At 57.5% G+C, this 11,213-nt stretch overlaps 1 protein-coding gene across 1 annotated transcript in view; it reads right to left on the bottom strand.

Moving 5' to 3' along the window:
* Positions 1-2,362, bottom strand: part of FBN3 (fibrillin 3) — a 53,227-nt gene extending 50,865 nt beyond the window's left edge. Inside the window, exons 1-5 of the mRNA XM_088017627.1 lie at positions 2,202-2,362; positions 1,976-2,058; positions 1,386-1,484; positions 1,091-1,186; positions 752-847 (exon numbers count right to left, since the gene is read on the bottom strand). Of these exons, the coding sequence (XP_087873753.1) occupies positions 752-847; positions 1,091-1,186; positions 1,386-1,484; positions 1,976-2,058; positions 2,202-2,347 (520 nt within the window). The 5' untranslated portion in view covers positions 2,348-2,362. The remainder of the gene's footprint in view (positions 1-751; positions 848-1,090; positions 1,187-1,385; positions 1,485-1,975; positions 2,059-2,201) is intronic.
* Positions 2,363-11,213: the final 8,851 nt, after the last annotated feature.

The following is an 11,213-nucleotide window of genomic DNA, read 5'->3' on the forward strand; positions in this document are numbered from 1 at the left end:
TCAGCCCAAATTCCTAAAAGCAACCCCCCTCATGCCGAGGTAACCCCCGGCAGTCCCAGCTTCTGACTCATTGCTACACCCTCTCCGCCCGGGCTTCAGCCACAGATGGGCCTCCTCCCCCGGCAGCACCTCCCAACGCCGGGGTCATCCCAGACCCTGCCCACCTCCGCCGGCCTGGACTCCCGGGCCACACGGGGCAGTCCGACGGCTCTCACAGTTGAAAGCCCACCAGCCTCACCGCCTGGGCATGCCCCATGCTGCCTGCTCTGGTTGGCTTTCTCCTTCCCAGCTTCCCATGGGCTCCGTGCATTCTCTGCACCCTGAGCCCGCCCTCCCTCAACTTCCGCTCAGCTTCGGGCCCACACGGGGGGCAGCCCGGGGCCTGGGTGCCCAGCTGTTTCCAACTCCCCCGCATCAACTTTCCATAAAACACCGTTGCTTCTGTCATCTAAGGTTTGGCCAAAGGCTCCCGACAGGTGACCCCACCCACCTCAGCCATGGGAGTATTCTGACAGTGAGGGGTTGCAATAAAAGGGGGCTTGCTCCTCTCATGAACTCTGACCTAGCACTTCCTCCAGGAAGCCCTCCCTGACGCCCTTCCCCGGAGCAACAGTTTCTCTGCCCTTCACAGCATCAGAGACAGCAGCAAAGAGGCCAGCTGGAGCTTCCCAGGACCTGGCTACATCTCAGGGGCTGCCAAGAAGCCCCCCTCCATCCACCCAGGCCCCTACCCCCATGCCCAGCTTGGTACCTCTCTCACACTGAGGCCCCATGAAGCCATACACACAGGCGCAGTGGTTGGGTCCGATGCAGCGGCCCCCGTTGTGGCAACCACGGTCGCAGACAGCTGCGGAGGACCAAGGGAGGCTGGCCTGAGCTCCCCCAGCAGCAGACGGAGCTGGGGCCCAGAAAAGCCCATCTTCACCCAGGAATCCCCACCATCGGGCCCAGACCCAATGATAAGACTGTGACGGTGAGTACGTCCCTCCAAACCCTGGTCCCAGAAGAGTGACCCGTGGGTGGGGGGCAGGTGGCAGCAGAGACCCACCGTCTGGGATCCCGGGCCCCGGCGTCCACGGGGGATACTCACGCTGCCCACACACAGTGCCTCTGTAGCCCCTCTGGCACAGGCAGGACTCCCCTCGGCAGCTGCCCCCATTCATGCAGCTCACGCTGCACCCCGACCCTAAGGACGGGGAGGAGAGACACATGGTAAAGTGACGAGTGCCACGAGGCGCGTGAACAGCAGCAGGACTAGGTTTGTGTGGCCCAGCTCGGGTCCCTTCAGTCCTGCGGCAAAACCAGCCTGCGCCCCCAGTGGCATCCGGAAGACTCTAACCTTCTCCTCCGGTCCCTGGGGGCCATCTCCCCTGGCCCCCGCTCACCTCGGCTCACCCCGCAGCTGGGGGCCAGCTGCCCATCAGCACAGGCACACAGGTTGGGTCGGGAGCAGAAGCCCTCGCCGCAGGCGTGCCTACAGACGGCTGGCAGGGGCAGAGCAGGTGACAGTCAGGGCCAGGACCTGAGTCCTGCGCCCTCCCCACCCCATCAGTGCCCAGGCAAGGCTCTGGGTTTCTGCTGGAGCCATCGGGAGACGGGCTCTTTGGACCAGAAGTGCTGAGCAGCAAGGACAGAAGCTGGAGATGCTGGGTCGGTGACTGTGGTGTTGGGCTGGAGGGCTCTCCTGGGAGGGGAGCCAGATTTGAGAACCCCGAGGTGGCGGGTACAGACTGCAGAGAGATACAGAGATGGGGGAGAGACAGGCAGGCAGAGAGACGGGGAGGTAGTAAGGCAATGGACATGAACATGGCAGGTGGCCTGGGAGCCCGAGTACAGGCAAGGGCCAATCCTGTAGTTCAGCCTGACTACCCTGGCCAAGTCCACGCGGAAGCAGGGCTGGAATGCCAGCAGGTCAGAGAGCTGCCCCGGCGTCCCCTGCCTGAGCCCCCCACCTCCAGGTGGCAGCGGCACTCACGAACGACACACTGGTTCCCGCCTGGCAATGTCCTCCAGCCGGGGCAGCAGTAGGTGTGGAAACGGGAGCCGCACACATTGGGCCTTCGGGAAAGCATGGCACAGCTGGTGAGCCCCTGCCCTGCGGGACGTTCCCTGGGCCTCGCTCCCCCCCCCCACCCAGCAGGACAGCCCAGCCCAGCCCTGCCCACACCCCAGGGCCTCTCCACATGCCTGGTACCACGCACCCCTGCAAGATGCCAGGGCTGCCACGCCTGCGCACACGTCCGGGACCTGCAGACTCCAAGGCCCTGTCCCAACGGCCCTGGACTCCCGCCACGCACAACAGGGCCGTCCAGGCCAGCAGGAGTCGAGCCAGGGGGCCCCAGGCCATGGTGAAAGCACCAGCCCCTCTCCTTGCCAAGCACAGACCTTTCAGAACCATGATGTGTCCCTCACAGGCTGCAGAGAGGAAGCAGAGTCAACCCCAGCAGAAGCCCTTGGCCACGGACTACCCAGAACCAGAAGCACTGGGATGGCTGTGGGGCTGGGGGAAACGGGGGGGGGGGGGGGGGCGGAGGGAGGGAGGAAGCCCAGGGAGGTGGTGGTGGGGGGCTACTGGAGCCCAGGCAGGCATCCAGCCCTGACCCAGAAGCAGTTGAACAATCAGAGCAGGCTTCTTGGAGGAGGTGTGATGTCTCAGAGATGGAGTTAGCCAAGAGAAGGGTGCTGGGGCAGAGTGCACAGTGAGAGCAGAGGGAGAGAGGACAGGCAGGGTCGGTGTCGCAACCGAGTGCACTGTGTGGTGGAGCTTCTACTTGTAGATCTAGGGGATGGAGAGCCCTTAAAGGGCTTGAAGCAGGAGGAACAACAGTAGAACGGGTGTTTGAAGTGTGCAAAGGCTCGCAGGAGCCCAGGAGGAAGCATGCAAGTCAGGAGGTTGGGGCAGGGGTCCAGGTGAGCGGGGAGAGGACAGAATTCGAGGGATAATGAGGCGGTGGAGTCACCAGGAGCTGGAGGCTGGTTCCAAAGGAGGCAGGAGGCATTGAGGAGACTCCCAGAATTCTGGCTGGGAGGGCAGAGGGGGGATGGGACGGGTGGGGAGATAGGTGGCAGGTGCACATTCTAGGTGGGCCACTCCCTCCACCCAGCAGGGAAGGGATAGCTTTTGTGCCCATTTCTCAGATAAGCAAACTAAGGCCATCACGCAGTTAGTGAGGGGCTGGCGGTGGGTGAGTGCTGAAGCCTAGGCAGCAGGGAGGGAGGGGAGGAGGGAGGGGAGGAGGGTGGGGGTGCCCCTCCCCAGGAGGTGGCTGGTTCTCTCCAGGACCTGAAGAATGGGAGGGAGGAGACGGAGACAGGGCCACTCCTGGTGTGGGAGATGACCACGTGAAGGGGAGGAGGAAGGAAGCTGAATATTTGGAGGACAGAAGGTAAAATAAATGGCCTTGGTGGGGCGGAGGGCGGGGGGCCTTTCAGGTCCTACTTTCCAGACCAGGGAGAAGAATTGGGCCCAGGTAGGGAACGGGCAGGGAATATGCTCTGTGCCATTGGGCAGGTGGCTGCCCCTCTCTGGGCCTTGGGGTGACAGAAGAGCCTGACCAGGTGGTCCCAAGGTCCTTGGGGAAGGAAGAGACCCTTGTCAACTTTGGCGGAGAGGCGGAGAAGAGTCGGCCTGGTTGGGGAGGGACACCCCCTTCTTGCTTCCAAGCTACTCCACGCCAGCCTGCGTCCCGAGGACGCCTTCTCCAGGCAGCCTCCCTCCCCGCCTCCCCCAGCCTCCGGGGGCCCTGGCCTGGCCTGACCCGGCAACCGCCCCCCCGCCCCGCCTCCGCGCCCCGCACCCGGGAGGTGCTCGAATGAATGAGCGGGGAAGGCGTGCGCGGCGGCGCGGGCGGGAAGCGAGCGGTCTCGGGCTCCGCGGACGAGCACGGGGCCCGCGGGCCGCGCTCTCCACCCGGGCAGGGCCGAGGAGCGAGGTCCCCCCGGGGCCGCGACCACGCTCGGCTCCGCCCTCACCTGCGGGTCGGGTCCTACGGCCGCCCGCGCCCGCGCGGGTGCCGGCGCCCCAGTCCCGCGCCGAGAAGAGAGCGGGTGGGCCCGGGGCTGCGGCCGCGAACAAAGGAATCCCCTCCCCCTCCCCCGCCCCGGCCTCCCCCGCCCCGCCGTCCCCGCTCGCGCCCCGCCGCGGGCCCCGCGCTTCACCGACCTGCGAGCCGGCGCGCGTGGACGCAGGCACGGCGAGCGGACGCGGGGCTCCGCGCTGGTGGGTTGGCTCGCGCCATGCCGGGCGCCCGGGGCTGGAACGCGAACCGAGAGGCCGACCCCGCCGCGATCGCAGCCCGGAGCCGCCGCTCGGGGTGGGGGTGGGGGGTAGTTGGGGGCGGGAGGAGTTGGGGGAGGGCGCGTTTACACCTCGAAGCTCCCGGGGTGGGGGCCGGGGGCTCCTATCGGGACTGGGGGAGGGGCTGGAGCTGGGGGAGGGCCCGGGCTGCGGGTGAGACTCGGAGGGGTTGGAGAAACGGGAGGGGGGGGGGGACACAGAGCTCAGGCCCGGGCTGAGACGCTGGACGGTGGTGGGGGAGTGGGGGGATGGGGGGGTGGGGTGGGGGGGCCTCAGGGCGCTTGGAGGAGGGAGGGGGGGCTGCGGGGACCGCGCTTTCGGATAGGAATGGGGCTCCGATTTGGGGCGGCCGGGAAGAAAGCCAGGGCCAGGAGTTCCCGGGACTCACCTAGGAGGCCTTCCTCCGTCCTCTCAAGCCGCCTCCCCTTCCCTCCGGCAAAGAGAATTCCAAGAGTGACGTTGGGAACTCACCTGGCGGCGCCTGGAGCCTGGGTTCGTAACTAGACTAAGACCCGGAGGCCCCTAAGAAAGTAGTCAAAACATTGGGCAAAGATGCCTTCCTGGGGAGAAGGTCCACATTTTTCGTCTGATTCTCAAAATGAAGAGTTTAAGAATCCAAAAGGTCTAGACTTTCTGAACCTCAGAATTTTAGCTGCCAGTTTGTACTATATACTGGAAGTGAAAATTTTAAGTTCCACCCACCACTTTATTACCTTTAAGAACAGACACCACCAGTGACCCTTAGGGTGGGGATCAAGTCTGAGCTGTTTGTTGGACCTGAAACTTAGTTATTCCACTCAGCAAACTCCTATGCACCTGACAAAGCCCAGTTCTAAAAGCCCCTCCCCAGGGCACCTGGGTGGCTCAGTTGGTTGGGCATCTGCCTTCTGCTCAGGTCATGTTCTGGGGGTCCTGGGATTGAGCCCCCCATTGAGCTCCCTGCTCAGCAGGTAGCCTGCCTCTCCCTCTCCCTTTGCCCCTCCCCTTCCTCATGCGCTTTCTCTCTCTCTCTCAAATAAATACCATCTTAAAAAGGTTTTTTTAAATTTTTTTTTAAAAAGCCCCTCCCCACTCCCAAATCGTTAGTGTACCCTATTGAATTCCCAAAGCTGATTGTGTTGATCGTGTCTCCATCACAGCACTTCTGGAATGTAATAAATAAATAGTAAAAATAATTGGAGCTAATATTTATTCAATGCTTTTATGCCAGGCTTGGTGCTAACGGTGTCATACACACTATTTCATTCAATAACTAAAAACCCTATGAGGGAGATACTCATAATCTCCCAATGTGGGTGCCAGCAGACAGACCTGGACTCCAACACTCCTGGGCTGGAGAGAGGGACTCCCGGGGTGGGGGAGCGGAGGAAAGGAGCATTCTGTTTGGCGATGGGAGGCTTGAGGGTTCAGGAGAAAGGAGCACATCAGAAGAGGGAGGGAAGGGCAAGCAGAGGAAACAGCTCAGGCAAAGGCCAAGAAACAAGAAGGTGTGGAAAATGCAGGAATTGAATGAGGCTGGAGCTTTGGGGGAGCAGAGAAAGGGAGAGAGGGAAAGAGGGAATCTGGCCAGGTAAGCAGAAGCCAGGAGCCCCCCCGGAGGCTCCCCCTACATGGCGGGGTTTCCAGGAAGGAGAATCACTCCAGAGGCTGCGCTGTGGGGGTTAGAACCGGGTCTGGGAGCAGCCAGGGATGGGTTTTCCAGGGGAGGGTGGGCCAGGGTAGGAACCCCAGGACCAACCGGAACAGCACCAACAGGTGGGATTCTAGTGTGGGAGGACCCAGGGACTGTCACGGATGAGCCAGCTTCTGGGCACACTTCTGTCACCCCTCCCCAGGCTCCTTTGCCGGGGCGCACCCTGCTCTTCTCTTCAGCTAACAGGTGTGTCTCACATGGGCACGGGGATAGGCACCGTGGGCCCCAGGAACAGCCCAGAACATATGCAGAAGGTGGGGAGGAGCAGTGCCCTACCAGGAAGGCAGTGTTGCTGAAGCGTCGTCGATGGCTAAGCCCACAGGAAATCTGGTGGATCGGGCAGTGGTTCAGTTCTAGAATTCTCACCATCTGCTCTCTGGAAGCCGTGGACAAGGAATCCACAGGGTTTGGTGAGCCAGAGGAGGTGGGGAGCTGAATGGAAGTTCTCAATAACAGCAAAGAGCAAGTGCACCTTGTCAATGTGTCCCCCTCCCCCCCACAACTGCCACGCCATCCTGCTTTCCAGTGGCACCCCTGCCTGGATCTTTCTGTTACCTCTACTGTCACTCCATTACATCACACTGTCCTGAAGGGCCGTCTAGGTTCTCACCTGCCCCCCAGCATCCCAGTGCCACCGCGACACTGCGGACACTGTTGTAAGGGCAGAGCATGTCACAATCTCCCTGTCAATAGTGCAGGATCCCCAAGTCCCTATTACAAGGTCACCTGTCACCCACTGCTGTCATCCGCTCATTGTCACCCATCGATGGAACACCGTGCTGTTTTCTGTTTACTCTGCTGCCTGTCACATCCATGTTGTCATCTTTACACCTTCACCTTGTTGCTGTGACAATTGTTACCAGCTAACGATTGTACCAGCACCCAGAGTGCCAGGGTTTTGAGACTGCAAGCGACAGAAATCATCCTCCACAGAAAGGGCTCTTGGTTGCCCGGAGATCCCTCCGCAGAGGAGGCTGCAGCCAGCGAAATGACTCCCCAGTTGCCCACAGATCTGGTTCCACAGAGATACCTTCCATTCCCCCTCTACTCCCCGGGGCTCAGATGTTGCTTAATGATCCCAGACGCTGGAAATCAGGGCCACCCTCAGCAAAACGGAGTCCAGGGGGCTCCCACCTCTTCCAACACCAGCACCTGTCAAATTTGGGGGCAGGGGTGCCTGGGGGGAGGGGTGTGGAGAGGTGTGTCCCTACCGTGCTGTGAGGGGGCCGGGAGTACGGGATCCAGTGTCTAGAGGTCCTGTCATGGGCTCTGTCTCACGGGGGGTGCATTTCCCAGACCCAGGGAAAGATCACTTGCGTCACCTGATGGCCAAGTCGATGGCAAAGGTCCTGTACTCTGTGTGCTCCTAACTTGTCATCGGCCCTGTTCCTGTCACACCTCCCGACATCTTCCTGCTGTCCATCACCAGCAGAGACTGTCTTAACATTGTCATCTCTCACAGCCGTGCTGCCACCCCACTGCCGCCTGTCATTTTCACGCACTGTCTCATTGTCCTTTATCCCCAGATCCCAGCCTTCCTACCAAGAGCACACCAACCCCCAGGGGGGCTCTTCTATTACAGTGTCATCTGTCACTGTCAGCCTGTCTCCTTTTGGCCACCTGTTGCTGTCACGCTGTCTGTCCTTCACTCCCAGCTCCTATTAATTGTCACCTGTCCCTGTTACCCTGAGCACCCCACACTGCTGTCCCCTGTTGAGGTCATGATGGAAGGTCTGAGTCATTCCAGCTCCACTCTTTCTTCCCACGTGGACCCCACCCCTCCCCCATGATTTTGCATGCAGTCCTGAAGTCCTCTCCTGCAGACATGACACCACTGTGTGTGTCCTGGGCCAGGAGACACCCCCCCATGTCCATTAGCCCGGGGCCCTGAGGAAGGGATGGAGACAGGGAGGGCAGAGCATGGCCAAGAGCACAGGGCCAGGACTGGGGACAAACACACATGCCGGGGGGTGTCTGCAGTCTGTGCTGTGTGGCGCGCTGCGCCTGCCCAGGCCGGGTGGCCTGGGGACAGAGCTCCCTTTGTCTGAGCACAGGAAGCAGCTGAGCCAGGGAGGATGGAGCACATGGGAGGGGAGTTTGGCCAGATGCCTGGGAATGAGGCTGGGGGGGGTGGGTCCTTGAGGTCCAGGGGAAGGCCCAGAGGAGGTCGGACGCAGGCCACGAGGAGCAGAGAGATCAGCTGGACCCTGAGGGCTTCCCCATCCGGTTCTCTGGACATGACAAGACCCCGCAATTCATGGAGTGCTCACTGTGTGCCGGGCTGGACCCTCATAACAGACCCCCGAGGCGGCTTTGCTATCTTTCCCATTGCACAGGTGGGGAAACTGAGGCACAGAGTCCCCAAGTCCCTCACCCCAGCCCCCCAGCCAGTAAAGAACACAGACGGATTTGAACTCAGGCCACAAAGCACCATACCTCAGTCTGCTGGGCCAGGGAGGGTAGCAGAGTCCCATGTGTCTCTGATACATATACATCTATTCTTTTTTCTCTAACAATAAACAAATGTTAGCACCTATATACATTGTTCATCCTTGATTTTTTTCCTCTTTGTAAAAACTTATTTTACTTGTAAACTCAATAAGTTAGCTTTTTTTTTTAAACTGGTTTTATTTAAAAATTAAGGTACAATTCACGTAACATACAATTAACCATTTTGGGGGCTCCTGGCCGGCTCGGTCAGTGGAGCAAGCAACTCTTGATACCATGAGTTCAAGCCCCACATTGGGTGTAGAGATGACTTAAAAATAAAATTGTAGAGGCGCCTGGGTGGCTCAGTCGGTTAAATGTTGGACTCTTGATCTCAGCTCAGGTCTTGATATTATAAGGTCATGGGTTCAAGCTCTGTGTTGAGCTCCACACTAGGCATTAGAGCCTACTTAAAAAAAAAAAATCAAAATTAAAAAAAAAAGAATGGAATCATACAAAATGTAGTCTTTTCATCTTGTTTCTTTCCCTCTACAGAATGATTTCGAGGTTCATCCACATTGCAGCAAATATGGTTGTTTTGTTTCTTCTAATGACTGAATGATATTCTGTCGTTTGGATGGACCACAGTCTGCATGTCCATTCATCATTTGACAGACATTTGAGTTGTTTCCACCTTTTGATGGTCATGAATAGTGCTGCAATGAATATACTTGCTCTTTTCACTTTTTTTTTTAAGATTTTATTTTTAAGTCATCTCTACACCCAACATGGGGCTCGAACTCACAACACCGAGATCAAGAGTCACACGCTCCACTGACTGAGCCAGCCAGGCGCCCCTACTCTTTTCACTTCTTAAGACATCTTGGTCCTATTTCTGTGTCAGTTTGAAGAGAACTTGCTCATCCTTTTTTATGTCTATAGGGGGCTCCATGGATGAGCTGAACTGTCATTTTTTTAGCTAGTCACCTACTGATGCACATGCAGGTGTTGAACCTTTTGTAATTTCAGACAGCATTTCAGGAAATAGCCTGGTACAGGTGTCACCTCACACTAGAGACCATGCAGCCTTTTTAGAAATCTTGTTGTTATGGAAAATGTCAAACATATGCAAAAGTAGAGCGAATATATAGACAGCGGGGTGAACCCCCCTGGATTCATTGTTCGGCTTCGATAATTACCATTGTCACCTTCCACCCAACCACCAGCCTGTCTGCTGAAGGAACAATGAACAGAGTAGAGACGCCTGGAAGATGACAACTCCCAAAAGGATCCACCAGCGGGGAGCAGAAGCCCAAAGGCACCTGGGACCACTGTCCCAGGGGACTGCTAAGAAGCCAGAGTGACAGGGAGGACGGGAACAGCATGTCCACGGGGCATGACAAGGAGCTCTGCAGAGAGGATTAGGAGTCATCTTGGGACTGCAGACAAGGCTTAGCCATCCCGTGGTCGAGCCGTCACTCAGCCCAGGGGAAGGAAGGATGGTCACTGCTGATGCCAGGCTGCCAGCCAGGGGGACTGGTGGAAGTAAGGCCACCCTGCAAAGACCCATCGAGGTCCGAGGCAGGGACCTCCAAGTGGGAAGGACCTCCCAACACTCCCATGACAGACAAAGCAGACAGAGCCGTGGAACAGTAACGGGCAAACGTTTCCCGAGCTGAAAGCAGACCTGTGTCTCCAAAGGTCTCAGACTCCCCCCCCATGACACACCCCGGAGAAGGGACATGCACCTGCCAAATCTGGAATGTCATGACGTAGAAGATGAAGTCCAAAAGCTAGAAGGCGACGGACAACCACTCCGCACTGTTGGGAGGCGGGCAGGGGTGATGCCAAGAAAATACCACCTCAATCCCACTAAGAAGGCAGTGATAAGAACCAAGGAAAATGCCCAGTGCTGGCGAGGATGAGAAGAAGTTGGAGCCTTGTGCATGGCTAGTGGGAATGTGTATGGTGCAGTGGCTGTAGAAAACAGTATGGCGGGTCCTCAAACAGTGAAGTATCGTTCATGATCCAGCAGTTGCACTCCTGGGTCTATACCCAAGAGAACTGAAAGCAAGAACTTGAACAGATATGGGAACACCCATGTTCCTGGCAACACGATTCACAATAGCCAAAAGGTGGAAGCAACCCAAGTGTCCACTGACAGGTGAACGGGTGAACAAAATGTGGTCCATCCATAGAACGGAAAATGATTCGGCAAAAAGGGAAGGAAATTTTGACACATTTTATAACGTGGATGAACTTTGAGGGCATTATACTCAGTGAAATAACCCAAACACAAAAGGACAGCTCCTGTAGGATTCCACTTCTATGAGGTCCCTAGAGGAGTCAGATCCACAGAGACAGGAAGTAGATGGTGGGAGCCAGGGGCTGGGGGTCAGGGGGAGAAGGCCTCAGTGTTTCATGAAGACAGAGCTTCATTTTGGGAAGATGAGAAAAGTTCGGGAAATGGGTGGTGGGGATGGTTGCACAATAATGTTAAGTAACCATTCTGTAATGTTTATGTATATCAAATCATCACATGGTACACTTTAAATAAATACGATTATATTTGTCAATTATTCCTCAATAAAGTTGGGGGATAATTGTAAGAATTTAAAAAGTGGGTAAGATGGTAAATTTTAAGTTATATGTATTTCATCACAATGTTTAAAAAAAATGCAGGGACACCTGGGTGGCTCAGTTGGTTAAGTGTCTGCCTTTGGCTCGGGTCATGGTCCCAGGGTCTTGGGATCAAGTCCCTCATCAGACTCCCTGCTCAGTGGGGAGCCTGCTTCT

This window comes from Eumetopias jubatus, unplaced genomic scaffold, assembly GCF_037043125.1.
Source record: "Eumetopias jubatus isolate StellerSeaLion01/CBP00866 unplaced genomic scaffold, mEumJub1_p1.0 scaffold_1, whole genome shotgun sequence".
NCBI lineage: Eukaryota > Metazoa > Chordata > Mammalia > Carnivora > Otariidae > Eumetopias > Eumetopias jubatus.